This window comes from Aulostomus chinensis, chromosome 3, assembly GCF_037954235.1.
Source record: "Aulostomus chinensis isolate RoL2024-O1b breed Wild chromosome 3, RoL_Achi_v1.0, whole genome shotgun sequence".
NCBI lineage: Eukaryota > Metazoa > Chordata > Actinopteri > Syngnathiformes > Aulostomidae > Aulostomus > Aulostomus chinensis.
In genome coordinates this window covers 9,490,223-9,515,933 of record NC_141322.1, presented here as the reverse complement: position 1 = coordinate 9,515,933, position 25,711 = coordinate 9,490,223, and the positions used below count along the sequence as shown (strand labels likewise).

General features: G+C 43.8%; 3 protein-coding genes across 9 annotated transcripts in view; all 3 read left to right on the top strand.

Moving 5' to 3' along the window:
* Positions 1 to 84: 84 nt before the first annotated feature.
* Positions 85 to 17,374, top strand: LOC147267581 (SRSF protein kinase 3-like). 6 transcript variants are annotated; one of them, XM_086198498.1, is made up of 17 exons: positions 85 to 282; positions 359 to 441; positions 4,277 to 4,530; positions 4,605 to 4,713; positions 4,797 to 4,884; positions 7,519 to 7,606; positions 7,675 to 7,781; positions 7,864 to 8,029; positions 8,175 to 8,200; positions 8,307 to 8,363; positions 9,111 to 9,474; positions 9,574 to 9,671; positions 10,792 to 10,923; positions 11,029 to 11,098; positions 11,165 to 11,272; positions 11,360 to 11,548; positions 16,933 to 17,064. In XM_086198498.1, the coding sequence occupies exons 3-16, from the start codon at positions 4,317 to 4,319 to the stop codon at positions 11,521 to 11,523; spliced, it is 1,791 nt and encodes a 596-aa protein (XP_086054624.1). In that variant the 5' UTR covers positions 85 to 282; positions 359 to 441; positions 4,277 to 4,316; the 3' UTR covers positions 11,524 to 11,548; positions 16,933 to 17,064. The 6 variants fall into 6 exon arrangements, with proteins under 6 accessions (XP_086054624.1, XP_086054626.1, XP_086054622.1 ...); XM_086198500.1 differs by having other exon boundaries at positions 86 to 282; positions 11,180 to 11,272; XM_086198496.1 differs by lacking the exon at positions 11,360 to 11,548 and having other exon boundaries at positions 87 to 282; positions 16,933 to 17,374.
* Positions 17,375 to 17,508: 134 nt separating this feature from the next.
* Positions 17,509 to 24,388, top strand: comtb (catechol-O-methyltransferase b). Its single transcript, XM_086198505.1, has 6 exons — positions 17,509 to 17,827; positions 18,816 to 18,987; positions 23,019 to 23,136; positions 23,275 to 23,468; positions 23,529 to 23,660; positions 23,731 to 24,388. Coding segments are annotated over exons 1-6 (798 nt in total). The 5' UTR covers positions 17,509 to 17,825; the 3' UTR covers positions 23,911 to 24,388.
* A 138-nt stretch (positions 24,389 to 24,526) lies between these two features.
* grm6b (glutamate receptor, metabotropic 6b) overlaps positions 24,527 to 25,711 on the top strand; it is a 25,591-nt gene continuing 24,406 nt past the window's right edge. Inside the window, exon 1 of one of the 2 annotated variants that reach the window (XM_086198495.1) lies at positions 24,527 to 24,923. The gene's annotated coding sequence lies outside the window, so the exon portion shown is untranslated. Of the gene's footprint in view, positions 24,928 to 25,711 lie in introns of both variants that reach the window. The other variant, XM_086198494.1, reaches the window with a different exon arrangement.

Below are 25,711 nucleotides of genomic sequence, written 5' to 3'. Positions count from 1 at the left end.
TTATTTTTGTATTTCTTTTTACTTTTATTTATTTATTTATGTATATTTTTATTTTTGTTTTTATTTCCATTTATATTTATTTTTGTATTCAAAATTTGGGTGTTTTTTCCTTTTTGTTTTTATTTTCACTTTTGTTAATTTATTTGTTTTTAATTTTGGCAGTTTTGGTCCTCCACAGAAATACACCGCCCTCTTCGCCCCGCTGTTCGCCCACGCGGACACTGTGGGAGTCTTCCGTTACCAGGACGTGTTGTTTTCCGCGAATAGCCTACATCAAAAGAGGTAAGGTTTGCGCTTTAATATTGTTCACAACTAGTCCATGAGTCTGAGTGTCATGCTTAAAATCTTCTGCATATAGCTAACGGGACTCCTTAACCTCCTGAAGTAACGGTGACTAACCGACTTGCTGACGCCGCGGGATGATAAATGTTAACGTGACAAGTATGTAGCTTATCGCAATAAGTCTAGAACTGTGACAATATAAAGGACTAACTGTTAAGGCATACAATAGAATGTAATTATCTTGAAGTAATATCATATTATGGTAAAATGAAAAGAAAATTACATGGAGCTAAAAGTACACAGCTTGGTAGATATGTGTATCCTGCCGATGTTTCTTTATTTCTCATGGTAGACACTTCCTGTTGTTTTTAAATCGAATGATTTTGTACCAAAAACACAAGTGGTAAGGTGCTTGAACAATGATTTAGTATTTCTAATATACTATGTGGCAGGACATAAGGTTTTCATCAAGCCAACAAACTTATCTGACCAGCATAGATTGTAAATTTTATTTGTAATAATGGCCAGAAGTTACATTGTCAATTGATCCTACTTGCAAATATTGGTGCCTCTTTACACTCCACTAAACAGTGAGCCCATTAACAGTTCAAGAGAATGGCTTACAATATACACAATATTAGCCCTTAAATGATATTGTGAAAGATCAGAAATTCATATTTCACTATCACTTCATGTGATATCAGTAGGACTTCACTTGCGGTTGGTGGCTATTTATATGAACATGCCATTCAGCCAGCTAAAAATAAACATACACATTCACTGGCTCCTTGGAAATGTCACTACAAACAACCCAGTGCAACTTGTCCATCGGCAACAAATGAAAAACAGCTACTGACTTCTACGTTGGACTTGTTTAGTGGAGTTAGTGTTCAAAACAAATCACTACGCAATGGTGTATTCTAAACATTAATAAATACTAAGTCGTCGTTGTCGTCCTTGTCGTCGTCGTCGTCGTCCTCCTCCTCCTCCTCCTCCTCCTCCGCTTCATCCGATGGGTCCGGATCGCAGGGGCAGCAGCCTCAGCCTCAGCAAGGAAGCCCAGACTGTCCTCTCCCCAGCCACTTCCACCAGCTCTTCCGGGGGACTCCCAAGGCGTTCCCAGGCCAGCCGAGAGATATAATTCCTCGCGCGTGTCCTGGGTCGGCCTTGAGGCCTCCTCCTGGTTGGGCATGCCTGGAACACCCCCGAGGGCGTCCAGGAGGCATCCTCACCAGATGCCCAAACCACTTTAACTGACTCCTCTCGACATGGAGGAGCAGTGGCTCTACCCTGAGCCCCTCCCAAATGACTGAGCTTCTCACCCTATCTCTAAGGGAAAGCCCAGCCACTCTGCGGAGGGAACTCATTTCGGCCGCTTGTATTCGCAATCTTGTTCTTTCGGTCATTACCCAAAGCTCATGACCATAGGTGAGGGTTGGAATGTAGATTGACCAGTAAATCGAGAGCCTCGCCTTTTGGCTAAGCTCCCTCTTCACCACACCCACCGCATCACTGCGGATGTCACCCCAATCCTCCTGTCAATCTCCCGCTCCATCCTACCCTCACTCGTGAACAAGACCCCGAGATACTTAAACTCCTCCACCTGAGGTAAGACCTCCCCCCTGACCTGGAGTGGGCAAGTCACCCTTTTCCGGCTGAGGACCATGGCCTCAGATTGGAGGTGCTGATTCTCATCCCAGCCGCTTCACATTCAGCTGTGAACTGTCCCAGCAAGAGCTGGAGGTCGTGGCCTGATGGAGCTAAGAGGACCACGTCATCTGCAAAAAACAGAGATGACATCCTCCCGCCACCAAACTCGACCCCCTCCACCAACCGGGCTGTGCCTAGAAATTCTGTCCATAAAGGTTATGAAACGAACTGGTGATAAATGCCAGCCTTGGCGGAGTCCAACCCTCACCGGGAACAAGTCCAACTTACTGCCGGCAACGCGGACCTGGCTCTCACTCCTCTGGTAGAAAGAACGAATGGCCCTTTGTAAGGGACCATCCACCCCATACTCCCGGAGTACCCCCCACAGGGTGCTCCTGGGAACACGGTCATAAGCCTTCTGCAGATCCACAAAACACATGTGTACTGGTTTGGCAAACTCCCATACCCCCTCCAGCACCCTGGAGGGGGGGGGGGGGGGGGGTGAAGACCTGATCCATGGTTCCACGGCTGGGACAAAGAACCACACTGCTCCTCCTCAATCTGAGGTTCAACTATCACCCTGACCCTCCTCTCCAGCACCCTGGCGTAGACCTTACATGGAAGGCTGAGGAGTGCGATCCCCTGGTAATTGGAACACACTCTCTGGTCCCCTTGCTTAAAGCTGGGGACCACCACCCCGGTCTGCCACTCCAAAGGCACTGCCCCTGAGGTCCACACAATGTTGCAGAGACGTGTCAACCAAGACAGCCCCACAACATCCAGAGCCTTGAGACACCCAGGGTAGATCTCATCCACCCCCGGAGCTCTGCCACCGTGGAGTTGTTTAACTGCCTCAGCGACTTCTGCCCTTGAGATTGGCTCCTTCCCCGCCAGAGAGGTAATGTTCCATGTCCCAAAAGCCAGCTTCCATGCCTGGGGGTCAGACAGCCGAGGCCTCGCCTTGGACTGCCACCCAAGCCAGAATGCACCGGACCCTTCCGCTTCCTCCTATGGGTGTTGGGTCCAAGGGAGGACGAGTTCATGTCTCCTTTTCAGGCTAGGCAAGGCCGGACCCCAAAATACTAAGACTAGTTTTGAAAATTAGACAAAAATATGACCTACCTAAAACTAGAAATCCTGCTTTGCAGTGGTGTGCTTCAACAATGTGGACCTTTCACAGTGACCTTAACCTTTGACCTCATATATTTTCACTTTATCCTGAAGTCCAAATGAATGCCAAATTTGAAGGAATTTTCTTCATGCATTTCTGAAGTATTGCATTTAAAAAAAATGGAATAGATAACATGCACATGTGAGGTAAAAAATGATCTTGACCTTCAACCAGCAAAGTCTTTTCAGTTCATCCTTGAGTCTATTGGACGTTTTTGCCAAATTTGAAGATATTCCCTTAAGTAATTCATGACATATGATGTTAACATGAGTGGAATGTAGGGACTGACAACCTGTAATGACAACATAATGCCTATTCAAGGCAATTTTTCAATATGCATTTCTTTTCCTGATCTCAACTTGTTGATGCGATGTAGAGTTTTGGAACTGCATTGAGATTCTTCAACTCAAGAAGTTCTCTTACCCTCTCTCAGAGTTCCCATTCTTGAAATGTAAATCAAGATCAGCAGCTTGCACATATATGTTGTTTTCCTGCCAAACTATCCACACTTGCAAGTTCAACAGAAACGTCAAACAAAAACAGAGATAGCCAGAAATATGAGTCCAACAAAATCACAGTAACCTCCATTACATTCAGCATTTCGAAACTTCATCTACAGCTTTTATTGATTATCTGAAGAAAAAAACAACAACCAATAGTTATACTGTCTTATTCAACAAATTTGAGTTAACTCAGAAAGTTCTGGGTTGACTATGGCTATGAATGTTTTAATTTTTTTCATTGAGTACAGCTCTAAATTTCAGACAAATTAGAACTGAGTACAGCTTTAAATTAAGGAGTTTTCTGAGTTGGTACAACCTTAAGTTTTTTATTCCCAAATCAGCTCAAGTGTTTTGGGCTCTTTGGCTGCCCTAATCATGAGATAGTCTCACAAGGAAAAAGATTTGTAACAATGGTTGAAAATCCGTGCAAAATGATGTTTACAACACTTATAAAGAAGTTCACAATAGTAAGGGAAAGCACAGGTTTCCCATACTTTTGCCCCAAATTGGATTTGAAAGTGTTCCTGAAAAAAACAAATTAATTCTTTTTTTTTTTATTTGCTTAAATAGGTTTCCTTTTTGTAGTTGTAGGACTGGTTGTAGGACTTGAAAATCTCCTGTAACTTCCAAGCAACTGTGTATAAATGCATTTCTGTTTGGATTCTCTCAGAGTTCTGCTGTATTCTGGGCTTGTCTGGTTCCTGTTGAACATGTCATCGTCATATGCTGCAGCTATATCAGCCCTTCTTACTGCCAGTGTTCATAACCAGCCCATAAAGCCCTTTCCGCGTTCTGCTACGGACACAACAGGAAAGTCTAAATATGTGCCATCACACGGCACAGCTCACCACACTCCCGCTGTAGAAGTACCCAAGCCTCTAGGATCATATGATGAACTGGAGAATCCTGCGGACTATGGGATAGGTAGGCAACCTGGCAACCCAAAACCTCAAACACACTGGCCATGCCCTCCACTGTGATAACGTGTTTTGTTGCAGGTGGTTATTACCCAGTAGAGATCGGAGAGATCTTCATAGACAGGTATCAGGTGGTCAAAAAGTTGGGATGGGGTCACTTCTCTACTGTGTGGCTCTGCTGGGATATGGAGTAAGTACTTAAGGGATCTTTTGACTTTTAAGATATTTAAGTGTATGATGTATGAAAAATAGCCATAATGTTTCTGTTTGCAGGGAGGGGCATTTTGTAGCTCTGAAGGTGGTGAAGAGTGCTCAGACCTTTACAGAGACAGCGCTGGATGAGATCAAACTTCTGAAATGTGTGAGTTAGACCTTGAGGTTGCTTTTATTCCTTTTCTTGTCATGTTTTGTAATGTTTTGACATCATGTCACTATTAATGGATTCAGCCAGAGTGTCTGTTGTGCGTTGTACATTCATTCGTGCATCTGTGTGTGTGGGTGCGTGTGTGCATGCATGCGTATGTGTGTGTGTGTGTGTGTGTGTGTGTGTGTGTGTGTGTGAGTGAGGGCTCCAGACTAACTTTTTCACAGGTAGCACTGGTGCCACCTACCTTTTCAGTTGGTAGTGCAATCACAAATTAGGTAGCGCAACCGTTTTCTTCGTATAGTGTGGTATTAATACATGACCCCATCATGATGATAGTTGTGTTAATTTGCATACCATAGTTTTGCCTTGATGTAAAGATTGACATTGTCCTAAACTTGATATTTTCAAAATATTTTAATGTGCAATTTCATTGCCTTCTATTCGTATAACTTGTTACTGCTGCACAGACAATATTCTTAACTAAACTAACTGTGCATCATTTATTCAATTCAACTTAACTTAAAGTGACAGCAGCATTAATTCACAGGTGTAACTCATAAACCTAAAGAGCATTGTCTTCTTTTTGTATAACTTTTTTACTGCTGCATAGACATAACAAATTGTGTTCTGCCTGCAACGCATGGGCCACATTTCCTGCAATACTCACACACCATGGCTTGTCCCTTTATATCATAACCACGGGAACTGCACCAGCCATTTTGGCTGAAAAGCGCACTTTTTCCTTTTCCCCGCTGTTGCTTTTGCCAACCTGTCACTATCCTCTGTCTTTACTCTCGTAATCGGAGATTCTCGTTGGCTCTTCTCCTCCTTCCTCATCGCCTAACCCGCCTCCAGCTTCCTCATTTGTCTCCTGTGCAAAATTTCTTTTCTCGAAAAAATCCAGAAGAGACCACTTCAATGTGTGCTGCTATTGGTGCACGTGATCAGACCACTGCAGACAGACGGGCAGAGAGAGGGGAGAGGGGACTCAACAGACTGAGCCAGAAAGTAATATTGTATCATCAACTACAACAACCATTAATGCACTAACACAGCCGCTCGTGCCTCAGGGCAGAGGCAGGGAGTTTATCCATCTATCCATCGTCATCTTCCGCTTATTCCTACACATTAAGGGTCGTGGGGGGGGGGGGGCTGGAGCCTATCCCAGCGTCAACGGGCGAGAGGCGGGGTACACCCTGGACAGGTCGCCAGTCCATCGCAGGGCCAACATACAGAGACGAGCAACCATTCACACTCACATTCATACCTACGGTCAATTTAGAGAATCCAATCAGCCTAGTCCCCAATTGCATGTCTTTGGACTGTGGGAAGAAGCCGGAGTACCCGGAGAGAACCCACGCAGACACGGGGAGAACATGCAGACTCCACACAGAAAGATCCCGTGCCCGAGCCGGGACTCAAACCCGGAACCTTCTTGCTGTGAGGCCACAGTGCTAACCACTGCACCACCATGCAGCGCAGGGAGTTTATTTTATTAAAAAAAAATGTATTCTCCTCCGCAAGTCGCACTGGTGCCACCTCGTTAAATTTTTAACTCACACCTTAAAGAAATTAGGTTGCATATGCGACCTAATAGGTATCACTCTGGAGCCCTGGTCCTGGGTATTCATAAAAAAAATTCTGATGTTGATGGAGGTGATGGTGGGGTGGCATGGCTCAGGGGTAGAGTGGCCGTCTAGCAACCCAAGGGTCGCTGGTTCGATTTCCGATCCTGGTGACCATGTCAAAGTGATACAGAACCCGTAATTGCTCCTGATGAGTAGGTTGGCGCCTTGCATGGCAGCCTTCACCATCAGTGTGAGTGTGTGTGTGTGTGAATGGGTGAATGAGATGACACTGTAAAGCGCTTTGAGTGCCGCTAAGGTAGAAAAGCACGATATAAAATTGAGTCCAATTACCAATACCTTGACTTCAATACAGGTTCCTGGAAAAGATGATAATGATTTATATCTGGGAAAATTATCTCACACCTCAATCCATCCATCCATTGTCAACTGCTTATCCTGTTTAGGGTCCTAGCGGGCCTGGAGCCCATCCCAGCTGTCATTGGGTGAGAAATCCTAGGACACCCTTAACAGGATAAGTTGAAGAAAATGGATGAATAAATGGATGGATGGATGGAAAGTGCAAGGTTAAATACAGTTTGTATGAATGAACCAAAAATTTCCTGTTTGTTCTTCCCTGCAGTATAAATATTCACTTTATCGAAAAAGTTTTCAACACTTTTGTTTGTTCATCTATGCATGTGTGTTTGTGTTTGTGTGCGTGTGTGGGTGTGTGATTGAGAGTACACAAAGTTGAAGTACAGTTATTCTTACATTATTGCAGTTGGTAAATGGTTTTTACCACAGGGTTTTTGCTGTTGTCATCATATCTAAATCTTTATCTATTTGCCAAAAACTTATTCTCCTGCTCATCTCCACAACTGGATCTCAGCTCCTGAACAGATCAAATAAATGACAGTAATATTAAAAATAATATTGGCATAGGAGAATTTATTATACAATTAAGGGCATATACATTGTACTCATTTAGAATGTCATATCTGTCTATGACTGCATTTTACCTTTCGTCCAAATTGTGATATTTTCCCTTTGTGGCCATCAGGTGAGGAACAGTGACCCTAAAGACCCGAAACATGAGAGAGTGGTGCACCTCATTGATGACTTCAAGATCTTTGGAGAGAATGGAGAACGTATCCTTCACAAACCCTCCATAATCACCTTTGAATATGCACAAACACCATCCTTAATTGCTTTCCAGATGTGTGCATGGTTCTGGAGGTCCTAGGCCACCAGATCTTGAGGTGGATCATCAAATCTAACTACACTGGACTTCCCCTGTCATGTGTTAAGAGTATCCTTAGACAGGTGCCGTGTACCCTTAACTTTCCTCGTTGTGATTGTCTTGTAAGCTTGATCTTCATGTAACTGTTTCTACTCCCCCTCACAGGTTCTACAGGGTTTGGATTACTTGCACACCAAATGCAGGATTATACACACGGACATCAAGCCAGAGAACATCCTGCTGAGGGTGGACAAGGTTTACATTCAGAAACCGGTGGCTAACACCAAGCTGTGGCAGTTGCCAAGGTCCTCTGGGTTCACCAGGGCATCAGGTTTGTCATTAAGCTTTACTGTACTTAACTTAAAACAACAATAAAAACACGCTTGTACCTCTAATTAAAATAAGAGAAACTGTTTCCACATTTCTTCCACATTCTGGATTTTGTATCTCCTGTGACTGTATTCTCCTCCTTCCAGTGAACCAAAGCACCAGAGAAAAGCAGGTGTGGAATCTGGGAATTTGTGATTCTCCACTTCATTTTTTGAAAACACATATGTGTTTCCTTAACTATAGCATCATGACTTTTGCCTATCTGCTTGTCCTCTTAGAGGCTTTCCAACTTGTTGGGAAAGTTGTCCGGGGCCTTCCACACTCTTGGGGAGTGGGTAAGGTGGATCACAAATTTTGCCTCTACATGTCAGCCATTTTCACTGCAAGTAAAACCAGCAACACACATTTGAAATTATGACAAAATACTACATAAATATTATATGCCTCAGCAATGTATGCCTTCCAGACATTTTGACTGCCCTAACCTTTTCAGTTCATGTTAAAGTTCCAATGAATAATTTTGCAAAACTTATGAGAAATTCAAGGCATTCTAGAGATGTGGCATGTTTTCAGGTTCAGTTGTTGTTTGAGCCAAATTTGTTTGATTCCAGAGAAGAAATGTATTTCTTCTGGCCTACAGCTATTGGTGGTGTGGATGCATAAAACTAGATGCCGTCAGACCTCTATCATTATCAGGTTACAGTTCTTTAAAAGACAGTTGCAGGGAGCTGACCATGTCTAACAAGCAAATACAGAGCACAAACATTAATAACTGAGATGTTAACACAGAGATGATGTGTTAAATTTGTCACTGAGCATTTGCATGTGTATAACATCCAAGAGCAAAAGAATCAGAACATGTAGGTTATGGCTCAATCTTGCTAAAGTAAAAAAAAAAACGTAATCAGTCAACGACTATTAAATGCGTCTTCGCAATGTAGGTCATGGATGTATGGCTGTCTGCCATTATGTATTTTTTTACAACTAGCACTAGTTTAATTGGATAATTCATCGAAAACCATTTGTGTAACTCAATTGCTCACCTTTTTAAAATTTTTTTTTTTTTTTACATTATTCTGCAGTCAAGCAAGGTCTCCAGGACCCAGATTAAACGTCTGACCAGGAGGGACAGGAAACGGCGAGGACAGGGGAGCATATCTGACTGCAATCAAAGAGACAAACATTGTGTCGCATTTTCTGATGTTGCATCCCCCTTTAGCACCTGGAGCCCCACCTATCAATCCATTGCTCCAAGTTCTGACCTCACCTTAAGGAGACAGACCCTCTTGATGGAGGAAAGACTGGACTCTGACCTACATGGCCAGAGAGACTCCATCTGCTCATTGCCAGACTTCAGCAGAGAAGCTCCCGTTTTTGACTCAAGAGCTATGTTTCCACATCAGACTGCAGACAAAGAACCTCCACCATCACCACTCTCTCCTCATGGTTATTGTTCTGATTTACAAGAGCTGATATTTGCTAATACATACTAATACATACATGATATGATCCTGTTACCTTATCCCAGTCTCTTTTGTATTTTAGGGATCAGTGACTGGGATGAACCTCTGGACCTCCTAAAGTCCCAGAATGCTGATAAAATCCTTGTCAAGATTGCTGACTTGGGCAATGCCTGTTGGGTGGTAAGTCCTCATTGAACCGAGACTGAAAAACAATCCTGTTAAATCAAAGAGCCTCATACTAAAACTAGAAGTGGTTAGAAAGTACAAACATCATCCAAGATTTATTTTGACTGAATTTGTTCATTTGGCATCTGGATCTTTCTTTATTGTATCAGTATGTATATACTGTAGTTTGTGAAGACTTCATGAATCATACACTAAGTGTTATGTCCCTTTAAATGTATCATGCCACCAAATGTTGCATGACTGCCCCGAATCTAATATGTGCATATGTAATCTAAATTCAGATGCAGCTGTTTCATAGACTGGAGAGTTAAAAATGACATACTGATGAAAATTTAGCAACCAATAATAGAAATTACATGGGATACCAAATAATGAAAATTTTCTGGATGTTTAAGGGGAGGTGTCAAATAACGAGAGAAAGAAAAATATGTTTTTGAAAGAAATGATGGAGCAAAACCTGAAAAGTAACCCTCAAATTAATAATCCAGTGGTAAATGTGCATGCACACACATAAAAGACATGAGTGTGTGTGTGTGCGTGTATGTTGTTTCATCATTTTTACCATTATATGTGAATTTCCAGTGTCACTGGAAATATGGCTGATAGAGACTATACTTGAACAAAATGTACAGTATAATGTTGTACATTTCAGTGACAATGTACTACTCATTATGTTATGTTCTCACTAATTTCCCTGCCCCCATTTCAATGTCTGTTACCATGTCAACTCGATATTCTGATTCTAAGTGGATGTGATGCCAGTGAGTGGTCAAGCGATAAGATACTTTCAGTATTTTCCAGTGAAGATAATGGGCTGCACGCATCAGCGCACCTATCCAGGCAGCAGTAAACAAGGAAGTGAGATTAATTTTAAGAGTTTGAGAAGCAGCAAATGTTTTATGATTCACAGTAACTTTATATACAGAGCTCATCAAAAGTGATGAAGTTTAAAAAGAAATCGGGGAAATGCCTGACTTTGCTCTCTCTCTGTACATTTTGACCAGCTATTCATTGATGTTTGTGATGGATTGAATTTTTTTGAAGCAACCTATTACTAATAATTAAATCACAGTTGAATTCATAGTAATACATTTGGTCTCTCCGTTGTCCGAAGCACAAACACTTCACTGAGGCCATTCAGACGTGTCAGTACCGCTCTGTGGAAGTCCTGATTGGTGCCAACTACAGCACACCGGCTGATATCTGGAGCACTGCCTGCATGGTGAGCAGTGCTCTTGGATATACTGTATGTAGATGTAAATGGTCTCCATCTTACTGTTTTAAGTCTTTGCTGCATTGTCATCTCAGTTTTGCAACAATTATCTTTTTTGCCTCTTCTTGTATCCTGCAGGCTTTTGAGTTGGCCACAGGAGATTATCTTTTTGACCCTCAGTCAGGACGCACATACTCCCGTGAGGAAGGTTTGTCTTATAAATTCCACTTTGTGCTTACTAAAAACAACTGGTTGTAATATACAGTAGCACCAGTCTGTGTCTCTTCAGATCACATCGCCCACATCATTGAGCTTCTGGGACCCCTTCCATCCCAGTTTGCCCTCTCAGGGAGAAATTCCAAAAAGTTCTTCAACCGTAAAGGTACAAAGTCATTAACAAAATGATGCTCACCATTATACAACTGAATTACAAGAATTGTTTGCAAAATGGGGGGCCACGGTGGTGCAGTGGTTAGCACTGTCGCCTCACAGCAAGAAGGTTCCGGATTCAAGCCCCGCATCGGGCACCGAATCGCTCTGTGTGGATCTTGCATGTTCTCCCTGTGCCTACGTGGGTTCTCTCGAGGTACTCTGGCTTCCTCCCACAGTCCAAAGACATCAAGAGGGGACTAGGTTGAGCAGATAATCTGAATTGACGGTAGGTGTGACTGTGAGTGTGAATGGTTGTCTGTCTATATGTGTTGGCCCTGCAATGGATTGGCAACCTGTCCAAGGTGTACCCTGCCTCTCACCCGAAGGCAGGTGGGATAGACTCCAAGGCAAGGCAAGGCAAATTTATTTGCATAGCACCATTCATACACAGGGCAATTCATAGTGCTTTACAGCGGAAAAGAGAGAATTGAAAGTTTAAAACAGTTTAAATACGAATATATGAATTAAAATATTCAAAAGTCATTTAAAATCAATAAAACAGTTTAAAATCAATTTGACAGCAGACAAATCAATATTAAATCAATCCATCAATACCAAATCACCCAGATCAATACCAAATCAATACACGATAAGAAGGCTGCAGTAAACAGCAGTGTTTACAGCCCTGATTTAAATGAGCTGACAGTTTGTGCCCCCCTCAGAGGTTCAGGGAGTTTGTTCCACAAGTGTGGACCACAGAAACTGAAAGCAGCTTAACCCTGCTTGGTTCTGACTCTGGGGACACTGAGTAGACCTGTCCCTAATGACCTGAGGGGTCCGGATGCTTCATACCCAGTCAGCAGCTCTGACATGTATTTAGGCCCAAGCCCATTTAGTGACTTATAGACCAGTAACAGGATTTTGAACTCAATCCTTTGACACACAGGGAGCCAGTGCAGTGATTTAAGGACAGGTGTAATGTGGTCCATTTTCTTGCTGTTGGTCAGGACTCTGGCAGTAGCATTTTAGATGAGCTGCAGGTGCTTGATTGATTTTTTACTGAGACCTGTAAAGACACCATTACAATAATCTAGTCTACTAAGAATAAATGCATGGACGGGTTTTTCCATGTCTTGTTTAGAGAGAAATCCTTTAATTTGTGCAATGTTTTTGATATGATAATAGGCTGATTTAGTTATAGTTTTTATGTGGCTCTTAAAATTCAGGTCTGAGTCCATAATAACATTAAGGTTTTTAGCTTGGTCGGTGGTTTGTAGTGTCATTGAGTCGAGTTGGCTGCTGACCTCAATTCTTGTGTTTTTGGGACCAAACACAATGACTTCTGTCTTTTCTGCATTGAGCTGGAGAAAATTCTGGCCCATCCACTGATTGACCTGTAGGATGCAGTCACTCAGTGAATGCAGTGGACTGTAATCGCATGGTGACACTATAATATTAAGTTGTGTGTCATCAGCATATGAGTGGTAAGAGATATTATAGTGCTCTATGACCTGGGCCAGTGGGAGCATATAGATGTTGAACAAAAATGGCCCAAGAATAGAGCCTTGCGGGACCCCACATGTCATCTTTGTTCACTCAGATTCACAGTTCCCAAGCGAGACAAAGAAGTCACAATCTTCTAAGTAAGATCTGAGCCAATTTTGCACCGAACCAGAAAGTCCAACCCACCTCTCCAGTCTGTCAAGCAACAGGTTGTGATCGACTGTGTCGAATGCGGCACTAAGGTCTAGTGGTACCAATACTGATATTTTAGATGCATCAGTATTAAGGCGTATGTCATTGAACACCTTAATAAGGGCAGCTTCAGTGCTGTGGTGTAGTCGAAAACCTGACTGGAAAGCATTGAAGAGATTGTTTTGGGTCAAGAAAGAATTAATTTGTTGGTAGACAACTCTCTCAATGATCTTTGACAAAAACGCAAGGTTAGATATGGGTCTGTAGTTACTTATTACTGAAGCATCCAGATTAGGCTTTTTTAAGAGAGGTTTGATTACTGCAGTTTTCAGTGCCCTGGGAAATTGACCTGATAGGAGAGAAGCATTTACTATCTTCAATACATCTGATGAAACACAATTAAAAACACTTTTTAGCAAGCTTGTAGGCATCATATCAAGGCAGCATGTCGTGGATTTTAAATTCTGAACCGTTTCTGTCAGAGTTGTATGGTCTATGGGTTGAAATGTTTCTAGATTTCTGAGAAACTGTGGAGGAACTGGTGACATACCTAAGTTGCTTTTGGAGGAGCCACATACTGTTTGTCTTATCTTCTGAATTTTATCTGTAAAAAAGGCTGCAAAGTCATTGCATGACTTGTTGGACAGCAGATCAGCAGGAATAGATGCCGAAGGATTTGTCAGTCTGTCGACAACAGTGAATAAGGTGCAAGCATTGTTGGTGTTATTTTTGATCATCTCAGAGAAAAAAGACTGTCTTGCCTTTTTCAATTCTTGGTTATAAATGTGAAGACTCGCTTTATAAATGTCATAGTATACCTGGAGTTTGTTTTTACACCATCTGTGTTCAGCCTGCCTACACTTTCTTTTTTGAGCTTTGACCAGAATGGCATTACTCCATGGTGACTTTTTTCTGCCAGATATAACTTTGGTCTTAATTGGAGCAATGGCATCCGTAACAGTCATAACACTGGAGCTAAAACTATCAACAAGGTCATTGACTGAGGCTAAGGGCAGAGTTGGTGATGATGTAAAAGCCTGAGTGAATAATGTACCAGTGCTGTTGTTGATAGACCGCTTTCTTATCACCTCTGCTTCACTTTTGCAAAGATTGGCAGGGATAGTCATTTTAAACTGAACACAATAATGATCAGAAAGAGCAACATCACTCACCACAATGTCAGAAATGTTTAGACCCTTGGAGATAATTAGATCTAATATGTGGCCCATGTTATGTGTTGGATCCGTTACATGCTGGGAGAGTCCAAAGATATCCAGAGTATTTAAGAGTTCCTTTGCATATCAATCTTTCACATTATCAATATGAATGTTAAAATCCCCCACTGGAATAACACATCAAGCTCAATGCAGATAATAGACAGTAGTTTGGAAAACTCATCAAAAAACAGTGCATTATGTTTTGGGGGCCTGTCGATGGTTAATGATATTGCACGACAGGAGGCTCTCAACTGAATAGCAACATACTCAAAGGAGTTGAAACTTCCATATGACATCCTCCTGCATTTGAAGGTTTCATTAAACAAAACTGCAATTCCACCTCCTTTCTTATCCACTCTAGCTTCACTTATGAAACTGAAGTTAGGAGGCGCTGATTCAGTGAGAACTGCTGCACTGTTATCTTGGCTTAACAACGTTTCAGTTAGGAACATGAAGTCTAGGTTGTGTTGTATAATGTAATCACTGATTAGAAATGATTTGCCTGCTAATGATCTGACATTTAATACTGCTAGCTTTGATATGTTAGAAGCAGTATCTATAGGAACGTGTACTGACTGTGGCTGACATGGAACGAATGTTAAATTTGACATTACCCTGTTTCTTGGCAATTTAAACATTCGTTTTCTATTGCCAGTCATAACGTGAACTGAGGAAGCTTCCAGTATGCTGGGCCCCAACTTTGGCTGGGAATAGTCAGGAGTGACATCATTGGAGCCTGGACCCAGAACACGTCAGCAGTCAGTGACAGAGAGATCTAAGTGTGCTGAACTCTTATTAGCTTGCAGAGGATGAGTCTGATGCCTGTGTGGGGACGGTAGGGGTGGAGCACGTCTTAACTTCACAGAAGGCCGAGGGTGTTGCAGGGGAATGAGAGGAGAGAACATTGCAATGGGGCGAGGGGTGAGTTGTGTCCTAGCAATGACCAGCTTGTTCATGTGGTCAGTGAAATCTATGAGGGGGGACGACGAAGGTGACAACGTGCTCACAGTGGATGGTGACCTGGGTGGAGTTTGGAGGGGTGTAGAAGGTGGACCCTCACAGGCACTTTTTGGTGCTGAAGGCAAAGAATCCTCTTCCTCTTCACCCTGACATGGGGAATCCTCCTCCCGTTCACCCTGATGTCTCTCATCACTGGATCTCATGTCAGCTAGAGGTTGTGCTCCATCCTGATGATATTTATCTTTTGTCTGTATCACCTTGTCTTTGGTGGAAGGAACAGATTGGTGACGCAAGCAGTAAGATATGTTGGACATAAACAGTTTGACTCCTGACGTGTTTAGGAAGAGTCCATCTCTCTTGAAAAGATGTCCGCGGTCCCAGAAGAAACTAAAATTGTCCAAAAAGTGCATGGAATGGACATCAGATGCTGCAGATAGCCATGTATTCAGAGCCATCAACCTGTTGAATCTCTCAGCACCTCTTCTGACAGATGGAAGGGGCACTGATAAAGACCTTGACACCCAGAGAGCTGATGGTGTTCAGCAGATCAGTCTTCAGTCAGAAATCTTGTTTAAGCACTTCAGACTGCCGATTCACAATGTCATTCATCCCTGCATGCAAAATGATCTTTTTAACAGTAGTATTTGCTGCGACAATACCAGGGATTCTTGCTGTCAAGTCAGGAACCATTTCTCTCGGAAAACAGAGAACCTTTGTGTTTTCACTGCACATGAATCTCAGATCTTTGACGGCGGCATCTCCCTCAATCAGAGTTTGGGGCCCAGTTGTTAGCTTGGCCTGCGGCCTGCTAGCTTCTGATTTATGTTCGGACCTTACACTTTCAGTTCATCAGATGGAGATGCAGAATCTTGCAGTAGTGCAGCATATCTGTTGTGGATCATGACAGGCTGCTGTACAGGTTGCTTGCTGTTCGTCTTTCCTTTAGCAGCTATCCACGGCTGTGTCCTGCTCTGCATCGGTGTTGATGAGGAGGAGGTAGATGGTAGCGCTGGCCAGCCGGTCTGGGTGGATGGTTCTGCCTGTTAAACGTCCTTCCATGTTCAAGGGAGCAGATTCCTTCTTTAGCTTTGCTCCTAGGCTGTTCCAGGGAGGACTTCCATGTGAAGATTTACTGCAGAGATCATAACTCTCCGGCTTCTTTGCAGTCTTATCTGTGCTAAGTAGCTGTTTGATAGCATTCTCTTGTCCACTCGTTTGTGTAAGAGGCAGAGTGATTTCATTTCCATAGAGTCCGTTAACATCCACATTTACTTCTAACCTATGGATTTTGGTTTCCAGCACAGTAATCTTCTGCACAAGTTTGTGGAAATCATCGGTGGAGAAGGGTGGCATCCTGATGCTAGTTAGCTTCGGCTGTATCCACTCACTGTAGTGTAGGCTTGAGTTGATGGTGGGCCGTGTTCACTTACTCAGTTGTAAAAAAAGCCATATAAACCTTTGAAAATGGCTTCAGGCAACTTAACCCACAAATTCCAGATGATATACAGCTATCAGGACCAGAATTCCATAAAAAGGAAAAGATAGCGAAAAAACAAATAAAGCAAAGGAGGGAGCAGGAGCAATGCAAGAAAGCGTCTGCTGTCAGGAGAGAGCGGAAGTAGTCTCCAGCCCCCCCGCGACCCTTAACCGGATAAGCAGGAGTAAAGGGATGGATGGATGGATGGATGGATGGATGGATGGATGGATGGATGGATGGATGGATGTTTGCAATACTGAGGTTGATTCTGCAATTTTAAGAAAAAATGTCTTCAACTGTGTCATCTTTTTACCCATCCAGGACAATTGAAGCACATTTCAACGCTGAAGCCATGGAGCTTGTACGAGATCCTGCTGGAGAAGTATGAGTGGCCACCGGGTGAAGCTGAGCAGTTCAGCTCGTTCCTACTGGCCATGTTGGAGCTGCAGCCTGAAAAAAGAGCTACAGCTGCCCAGTGTCTGAAACACTCCTGGATCTCCTCATAGATACACAGCTCAGTGGACCTTAATTACTTGATTGTTTGGACATGTTCAATTGTGGTATATACAGTTGGCATCAATGAGCAAAGTTTTCATAAATATTATAAGCTTGAGGTTTTTGATTTTTTGGTCTTGGTATTTGGTCTACTATTCAAATATAAATCCCTTTTGATTCAGCTACAAGAAGATTTGTCTTACTGATAAAAGTGCTCTCTAACACAAATGTTAAGTTCTTAAATTTCAATAAACTTATATTAAATCCCTCTTGTCATTCAGTTATTATGGTTATTAAAGTGATTTAAAGATCACATCTTGAATGAAATCCCAACTTGAACCATTACATTAACAAGTGTTAGTGAGGAAATGGTTAAAAGGAATCAAAAGAAATTACAGGTTTACGTCCACTATTTTGAATTTTAGTGGAAACAGCACTCAACATGAACCCCTGAAAATAAGTAAATTACAGTAGGAATCATTCCCTGTTTGTTTTTTGCAGTCTCAGAGCAGTGCGTGTTTGTGTGGCCACGTGATGTTGAAACATGGTCTCTTGTTCTTCCTTTGCTTGCTGCATAGCTTGGAGTGGGGGATGGAAAGAGACAGAGGGAGGAGTCATTGACATGTATAAGCAGGCATGTTTCTGGGTGTCAGGAAAACTCAGGTTTTCTTGTAGCAGTGAGGAGAGGTGAGAGGACAGGGACCACTGCCTGCCCACACATGTAAGTCTAATTTTCTTTTAATTTGCATATGCCAGACACTTTAAGAATTCAGGGGTGCTCATGGGGGAGCACATTTCAATTCTTGTTTTACACTTAAGAATATGTGCACTCAGTGCAGTTGATTATGTGAAAAACATACATTCTAAATAGTACATAAAGTAACAATCTGACATCCCTGTGATCGTCCTCAGTTGAAGTATTTTCAATCATAAATATATATCTGTAAAAATGAATGTGCTGGGGAGATTTTTGATTGCTTGCATACTCTTGTTCTTTGTGCTGAGAATTTGCAGAAATTAAATGCAGTTATGGAATATAATACAGAATAGCTACAACCCCACTGTCATTTGATTGAGGATGGTACAGGATTGTTTTGTGTTTTTCAAGTCAGGCTGAGGATCTGTGTGTATATTTCTATCTTGGAATCTCTTGTGATTCTGGGAGAAGCACAAGTAAAAGGTTAAAGTCCCAGAGCTCTGCCTTTTGTGACACAGCTCTTAACCCCTAGCCAGTTGCCATGCAACTCAAACTCTAAATCAAAAGGAATTACCTCAACCATGAGTGGACATCCACCGTTTCAAGGTAAAGCCATTCCAACCCATAGCCTTCACTGCCCTCTACAAAAGGAGGCTTTGATTACCATTCTCTGTATGCTTTATCTTCCATTGTTCTCAAGTCAGACACCTTAAACTGACCTCTGAGGGTGGGGAAATCACAATATTTGCTGTTTGATATGAAATGATAGCCATCTCACTGACATGAGTGTTGGTGCAGCAGCAGCAACTAATGAAAACAGGAGCAGCAACAGTTATTCATGGCATAGTAAACACCCATCTCATTAGCACAGTACAACGGCAGAAAGTGTGAGGGGAGATATGAAAGCTCTCATTTATCTCAGGAAGAGTTGGGCAGAGTTGTTATCACAACTTCTCACAATGCTATGCCATCTAACCACGTTGAATTGATGCTATCTCTTTCTTGCTTGTAGGATGTGGGTTACTCTTGCATACAGCTGTACTTGTGGAGCCGCTCTACTCTACGCTCTGTACAGATGGATGATCCCTGCTGTGGTGCAGTATCATGGAGGACTGGCGCTGATGTGGCATGATGTGATTGTGGAACCAATGCTGGACACACTGACCCAGTCCACACGTCCACAGGTGGGCCTTCATCCACAACGTAACACCGAAATAATCCATTTGGTGTTATACTGAAAGAAAGGAGCCAGCTGATTAATTGATGACAGTTTTGATTTACATTCAGTTTGTAGATGTATTTAGGATGAGTATATCGTCAAACATATAAAATTTATAAAATTTAGAAAAGATCCAGCCATGTGTTGTTGAGTTACTACAGTTTTGTGATCAAGGATGATAAAAATTGTCTTCCTCACTGTAGTAACACTGTTTAACAAAAACTCAGTCTTTACAGCACCCTGTTATCAGGTTTGAGAAGGATCTGGTCCCTTGGAGGAATACATGAAAGTGTAACAAAAAAACACGTCATTTTCTGTTGCCATCTGAGTTTACTTGTAACACAAAACTGAATGCTCCTCCTGGAACCGTCACCTTATCGTGTTGGAGGAGTTTGAGTGCCCTAGTGACCCTAGGAGCTATGCTGTCGGGGGCATTTTGCCCCTGGTAGGGTCACCCAAGGTAGACTGGTCCGAGGTGAAGGGCCAGACAAAGAACGGTTCAACAGACCCCCTCATGGAAGAAACACCAAGTGTGATGTGTACCCTGCCCGGAGGGGCACCGGGGCCCCGCCCTGGAGCCAGGCCTGGGGTGGGGGCTCGAAGCAGCGTATGCGCCGAACACCAGTTCAGAGTACTCACCCTTTTTGGAGTCCTTGGGAAGGGTACTGGATAGTGCTCCGGCTGGGGACTCCATTGTCCTACTGGGAGACTTCAACACTCATGTGGGCAACGACAGCATGACCTGGAGGGGTGTGATTGGGAGGAACGGCAGGCCCGACCTGAACCTGAGTGGTGTTAAGTTATTGGACTTCTGTGCAAGTTGCAGTTTGTCCATAATGAACACCATGTTCGAACATAAGGATGGTTCGAACATGGCACCAGGACATCCTAGGTTGCAGGTCTGTGACCGATTTTATAGTCGTATCATTTGACCTGCGAACATATGTTCTGGACACTCGGGTGAAGACAGGAGCTGAGCTGTCAACTGACCACCATCTGGTGGTGAGTTGGATCAGATGGCAGGGGAAGACGCCACGCAGACCCGGCAGGCCCAAACGAGTAGTGAGGGTTTGTTGGGAACGCCTGGCAGAAGAACCAGTCAGAACGATCTTTAACTCCCACCTCCAGCAGAGCTTTGATCACATCCCGGGGGCAGTGGGGGACATTGAGTCCGAATGGGCCATGTTCCGCTCTGCCATTGTCAAGGCGGCTGCTGTGAGCTGTGGCTGCAAGGCTGCTGGGGCCGGCAGCCGTGCTCTGGTAATCCCCGAACCTGCAGGTGGACACCAGAGGTGAGGGGAGCCGTCAGGCTGAAGAAGGAGGCTGACAGGGCATGGCTGGCCTGTGGGTCTCCAGAGGCAGCCGACCGGTACCGGCAGGCCAAACAGTGTACAGCTGTGGCGGTCACCAAGGCAAAAACTCGGGCGTGGGAAGAGTTCGGTGAGGCCATGGAGAACGACTGTCGGTCGGCACCGAAAAGGTTCTGGCAAACTGTCCGTTGCCTCAGGGGGGGAGGCTGCTGACGTCAACTGGGGAGATAATTGGGCGGTGGAAGGAATACTTTGAGGAACTCCTCAATCCCACCAACACGTACTGCATGGAGGAGACAGAGTCGGGGAAGTGCTTGGGGGGGGAAGGAGCCAATCTCCGGGGCAGAAGTCGCCGAGGCAGTTAAACAACTCTGTGGTGGCAGAGCCCCGGGGGTGGATGAGATCCGCCCTGGGTATCTCAAGGCTCTGGATGTTGTGGGGCTGTCTTGGCTGACACGTCTCTGTAACATTGCGTGGACATTGGGGGAAGTGCCTGTGGAGTGGCAGACCGGGGTGGTGGTCCCCGTTTTTAAGAAAGGGGACCAGAGGGTGTGTTCCAACTATCGGGGGATCACACTCCTCAGCCCCCCTGGTAAGGTCTACGCTAGGGTACTGGAGAGGAGGGTCAGGGCGATAGTCAAACCTCAGATTGAGGAGGAGCAGTGTGGTTTTCGTCCCGGCCATGGAACCGTGGATCAGCTCTTCACCCTCGCTAGGGTGCTGGAGGGGGCATGGGAGTTTGCCCAACCAGTCCCCATGTGCTTTGTGGACTTGGAGAAGGCTTACGACCATGTTCCCAGGAGCATCCTGTGGGGGGTACTCCGGGAGTATGGGGTGGATGACCCTTTACAAAGGGCCATTCGGTCATTCTACCAGAGGAGTGAGAGTCTGGTCGGCGTTGCCGATAGTAAGTCGGACTTGCTCCTAGTGAGGGTTGGACTCTGCCAAGGCTGCCCTTTGTCACCGGTTCTGTTCATAACTTTTATGGACAGAATTTCTAGGCGCAGCCGGGTGGTGGAGGGGGTCGAGTTTGGTTGCGGGAGGGTGTCATCTTTGTTGTTTCGCCATCAGGCCACGACCTCCAGCTCTTGCTGGGACAGTTTGCAGCCGAATGTGAAGCGGCTGGGATGAGAATCAGCACCTCCAAGTCTGAGGCCATGGTCCTCAGCTGGAAAAGTGTGGTTTGCCCTCTCCGGGTCGGGGGGGAGGTCTTTCCTCAGGTGGAGGAGTTTAAGTATCTCGGGGTCTTGTTCACGAGTGAGGGTGAGATGGAGCGGGAGATTGACAGGTGGATTTGGGCGGCATCCGCAGACTTGCGGGTGCTAAACCAGTCTGTTGTGGTGAAGAGGGAGCTCAGCCAAAAGGCGAGGCTTTCGATTTACCGGTCAATCTACGTTCCAACCCTCACCTATGGTCATGAGCTTTGGGTAATGACCGAAAGAACAAGATTGCGAATACAAGCGGCCGAAATGAGTTTCCTCCACAGGGTGGCTGGGCTCTCCCTTAGAGATAGGGTGAGAAGCTCAGTCATTCGAGAGGGACTCAGAGTAGAGCCGCTGCTCCTCCATGTCGAGAGGAGCCAGTTGAGGTGGTTCAGGCATCTGGTGAGGATGCCTCCTGGACGCCTCCCTCGGGAGGTTTTCCAGGCATGTCCAACTGGGAGGAGGCCTCGAGGCTGACCCAGGACACGATGGAGGGATTATATCTCTCGGCTGGCCTGGGAACGCCTCGGGATCCTCCCGGAAGAGCTGGTTGAAGTGGCTGGGGAGAGGGCAATCTTGGCTTCCTTGCTGTGACTGCTGCCCCCGCGACCCGGACCCATCGGATGAAGCGGAGGGGGAGGAGGAGGACGACGACGACAAAACTGAATGGGTTATTCTGCAGCTCATTCTGTGCCCGTCTGACAAATTTGGAGAAAATCAATATCAAATACACAGACAGACAAATGCCAGTGAGCACAATAGTTGTTCACAAACCAGATATTTGTTAAGCTAGTTTTGGGTCCAGAGTCAGAGGTAATGAAAATGTGTGGACTAAGTTAAAAAAGGAAAGTCCTGACTGCAAAATGGTACAGACAAATACCACAAACCTACAGTGTTCTCAGGGCTGTGGTCTCATGTCGTTCACTCCCCTCATTTCCTGTCTGTTGTCTCATAAAGGTGAAAACAAAAACACACAAACATCAAAACACACAAAAGTCAAGATGCATGCCAGTACACATTTAACACTGATAATTTTCTTTTATGTAGCATTGCTCAAGAAAAGAGGAAATAGAATAAAAAAAAATATAAGGATGATATGTTTGTATTTTATTGTATGTGTGTGTAAGAGGCCTATCATAGTAAAACAATTTAAGTGTGAAGACGGCATTCTGGGAGAGTGGGTCAGCCCTCTTCATGGACTATTTCATCATGTTTTTAATGATTCCTTCTGTTGAAAATGATTTAATCTCGTACTCTTAATTGAAGACATTTCCTGACAAGAATCTTTAAGGTGAATTTGGTATCATGCTGCTGTAATGTAGAAATGTTTGGGTTAATCTTGGGGAAATTCCAACAAAAACACTGATAGTAAAATAATAAAAATGAAATAATGTTAAAAGCATAGACAAATAATTTTTGTAGTGCTTTTTAATGGTTCCTGGTGTCACCGTAATTACCTTAAGTGCTTCAACTTCTTCCTTCAGAGGCTCCTTGGTGCAGTACAGAAAAATGCCACTAGAGGGGACCCTCGCAGCGTGGTCAAAGCCATTGACCAGTTCTGCAGACAGACAGAGTGGGCCATGAATGTGGGGGATGAGAAAGGTAGTGATGAAACCATGCTAAGTGTGTGTGTGTGTGTGTGTGTGTGTGTGTGTGTGTGTGTGTGTGTGCGTGCGTGCGCATGGGTAAAGTCCTTACTTAATTGCAGTTTTAAGTTTTGATATCCCCCCCACCCCCCAGGGTGCATTCTTGATTCGGTTGTGTCTGAGGTGAATCCCACCACTGTGTTGGAGCTAGGAACCTACTGTGGCTACTCCACGGTGCGAATTGCCAGCCTGCTCCAGCCTCATGCCAAGATCATCACGCTTGAGCTCAACCCACATTTTGCTGCTGTGGCTCATCAGGTCATCGCATGGGCAGGAGTGGAGGACAAGGTAAAGTCAACTGTCTTTAACTGAACAGAGAAACAAATTCAAAAGGGTTGATTCCTCTAGGTGCAGTTAGTTGAAGGAGCGTCTGGTGACTGGATCCCTAAAATGAAGGAGCAGTTTGGAGTAAACACGTTTGACTTGGTTTTCTTGGATCATTGGAAAGATCGCTACCTTCCAGACACTAAACTCATGGAGGTAAAGTTTTGCAACACACTGAAGTTTTGACTCCTTTGTCATGGATAACGCTCACTTTGCTTTTTACCAGGATTGTGGCCTCCTCAGGAAAGGGAGCATTCTGCTGGCTGACAATGTCATCTGCCCTGGCACACCTGAATACCTGGAATATGTGCGCAGCAGCCCACAATATGATAGCCAGTACTTCAAATCTCACCTGGAATATACCAAAGTGGAGGATGGTCTGGAGAAGTCTGTCTTTTTAGGGTAGATTCTAACATAATGTGTTATCTGCTGACCCTCTTGTCTCTGGTTGACTGACCAAAAAGCGTGATGTTTGCTTTTCTAATATATTACTGACTTGAAATTAAAAGTATGCGTGTCAAGGGAAAAGAAAAAAAAATCTGTGCCTCACTTCATTTATAATGCACAGAAGTGACTGAAATATGCTTAGAGATCTTTGTAAAATAGCTGGTAGCAGTGATGCTGTCTTCAAGCTTTTAATTGACAACTGACCCAAGGTCTGAGTTTACCAGAGCATCAACTCAAATCTTTGATGAATAATAAATAATGCTGCTACATCTCGTGGTGCAGAAATCTATTTCCAGTGTTTCATTGTGCCAGTGTTGACAGGTGTTTAAAAGAGAGAGCGCAAGAGAGAGAGAGAGATGTGTGAATCAAATCGCTGCTCTTCTAATCTCTCAAAGTAGAACTCTGTCACTTTCACACTGAGAGGGGAGGGGAGGTAGGAGAGGGGGAGTTGTACGAGAAAAAATACCGGCTAGTCCACCGACTGCTTTCTTCACAGTATGATAATCCCAATCTGTGGCCATTAGTGCTCCGAGAGACCGAATGAGGAGAGGGTTCAACAGAGAGGAAGATAGGGAGGGGGGGGGGGGGGGTGCCTGAACAGAGATGCACACAGAGGGAAAAGCACAAGCGAGCGAGCAAGAGCTTTTAAGGGATTTGGCAGTGATTTGTAGAATCTCACTGCTGTAACATTTTTTTTCTGCTTTTCCTTGATTCTGCCATTTTACTATACCCTAAAGCCTCCAAAGTCCATGTTTGATTTTGTCTTTTGTAATTCATAACTTCTCTTTTGTAATACGTTCTGGACATTTTTGAGAGTGCATACTGACTGACTGAGATGACAAAGGATTTAGTATTGGTTTGGAGAGGAGAGCCTTGCCTCTACATATAATTACTTTTTTTGGATGATGGCTGGAGGCCTTCTGGCAAGTGCTCATGTGATGGAAGGAGTCCAGACTGGTCGATGAAGAACAGGCAGGTAACAAGTAACTGTATAAAATTTTGTTACAGGCTGAGACGGCTGTGTTCATCCTTGACATGCATGATCCCCTTACTGACTTGGATTTTCATGAAACCAACTTCACAAATACAGTACAGAAACATAGAATGCAATTAAGAAAAATTAGGAAAAAAGTATTTCAGGTTCAGGTCCACAAAAACACCAAGTGCTGAAATTATGCCTGAAAATTTTGAAAAAAATTGTAGTTTTTGTTTTTTTTAAATTTTATTTACATTGATAAACTTGTACTGGCTGTGCTTTAATGGTTTGGATTTTGTCAGTTATCTTCCTGTAGATATAACTAACCAGCAACTGGAGCATGAAATTCTGAAATGGTTCACTTGATGTTTTCTCTTTTGCAAAATTTATAGTTTTCCATCATCATCTCTCAGCTCACCTTCATAAAAGCTTCCAGTATTCATTCCGTGACATCGTGGACACTGTAAAAACTTCCTCTAAGCACAGTACACAGTTTTATGCTTTATACATTCATACAGTCTTATAGAAACGTATACTATTTACAAAAATAAAATAAAATCCTTGTAAACTCCTCCTTGCAATAAAACAGGTGTTTCACAATTTAATTTGCAGTTTGAGAATATTATCTATTATCTTTCAGGATTTAACTCAGCAACCCAATAATTTTAACATCATGCTTCATGTAAAAGCAATCCATCCCCCACGCACATACACACCACAACAGATAGATAGATAGATAGATAGATAGATAGATAGATAGATAGATAGATAGATTAGAGAGATA

What these genes read in the sequence shown, in the direction of transcription:
- comtb (XM_086198505.1), top strand. An exon ending in CCCAGTCCACACGTCCACAG is followed by an intron (nt 18,988 to 23,018) that starts GTGGGCCTTCAT and finishes TTCTTCCTTCAG; the next exon opens with AGGCTCCTTGGTGCAGTACA. An exon ending in CAGACACTAAACTCATGGAG is followed by an intron (nt 23,661 to 23,730) that starts GTAAAGTTTTGC and finishes GCTTTTTACCAG; the next exon opens with GATTGTGGCCTCCTCAGGAA.
- LOC147267581 (XM_086198496.1), top strand. Translation starts at nt 4,317, where the DNA reads ATGTCATCGTCATATGCTGCAGCTATATCAGCCCTTCTTACTGCCAGT. An exon ending in TCCACACTCTTGGGGAGTGG is followed by an intron (nt 8,364 to 9,110) that starts GTAAGGTGGATC and finishes ATTATTCTGCAG; the next exon opens with TCAAGCAAGGTCTCCAGGAC. An exon ending in CACATACTCCCGTGAGGAAG is followed by an intron (nt 11,099 to 11,164) that starts GTTTGTCTTATA and finishes CAGTAGCACCAG; the next exon opens with TCTGTGTCTCTTCAGATCAC.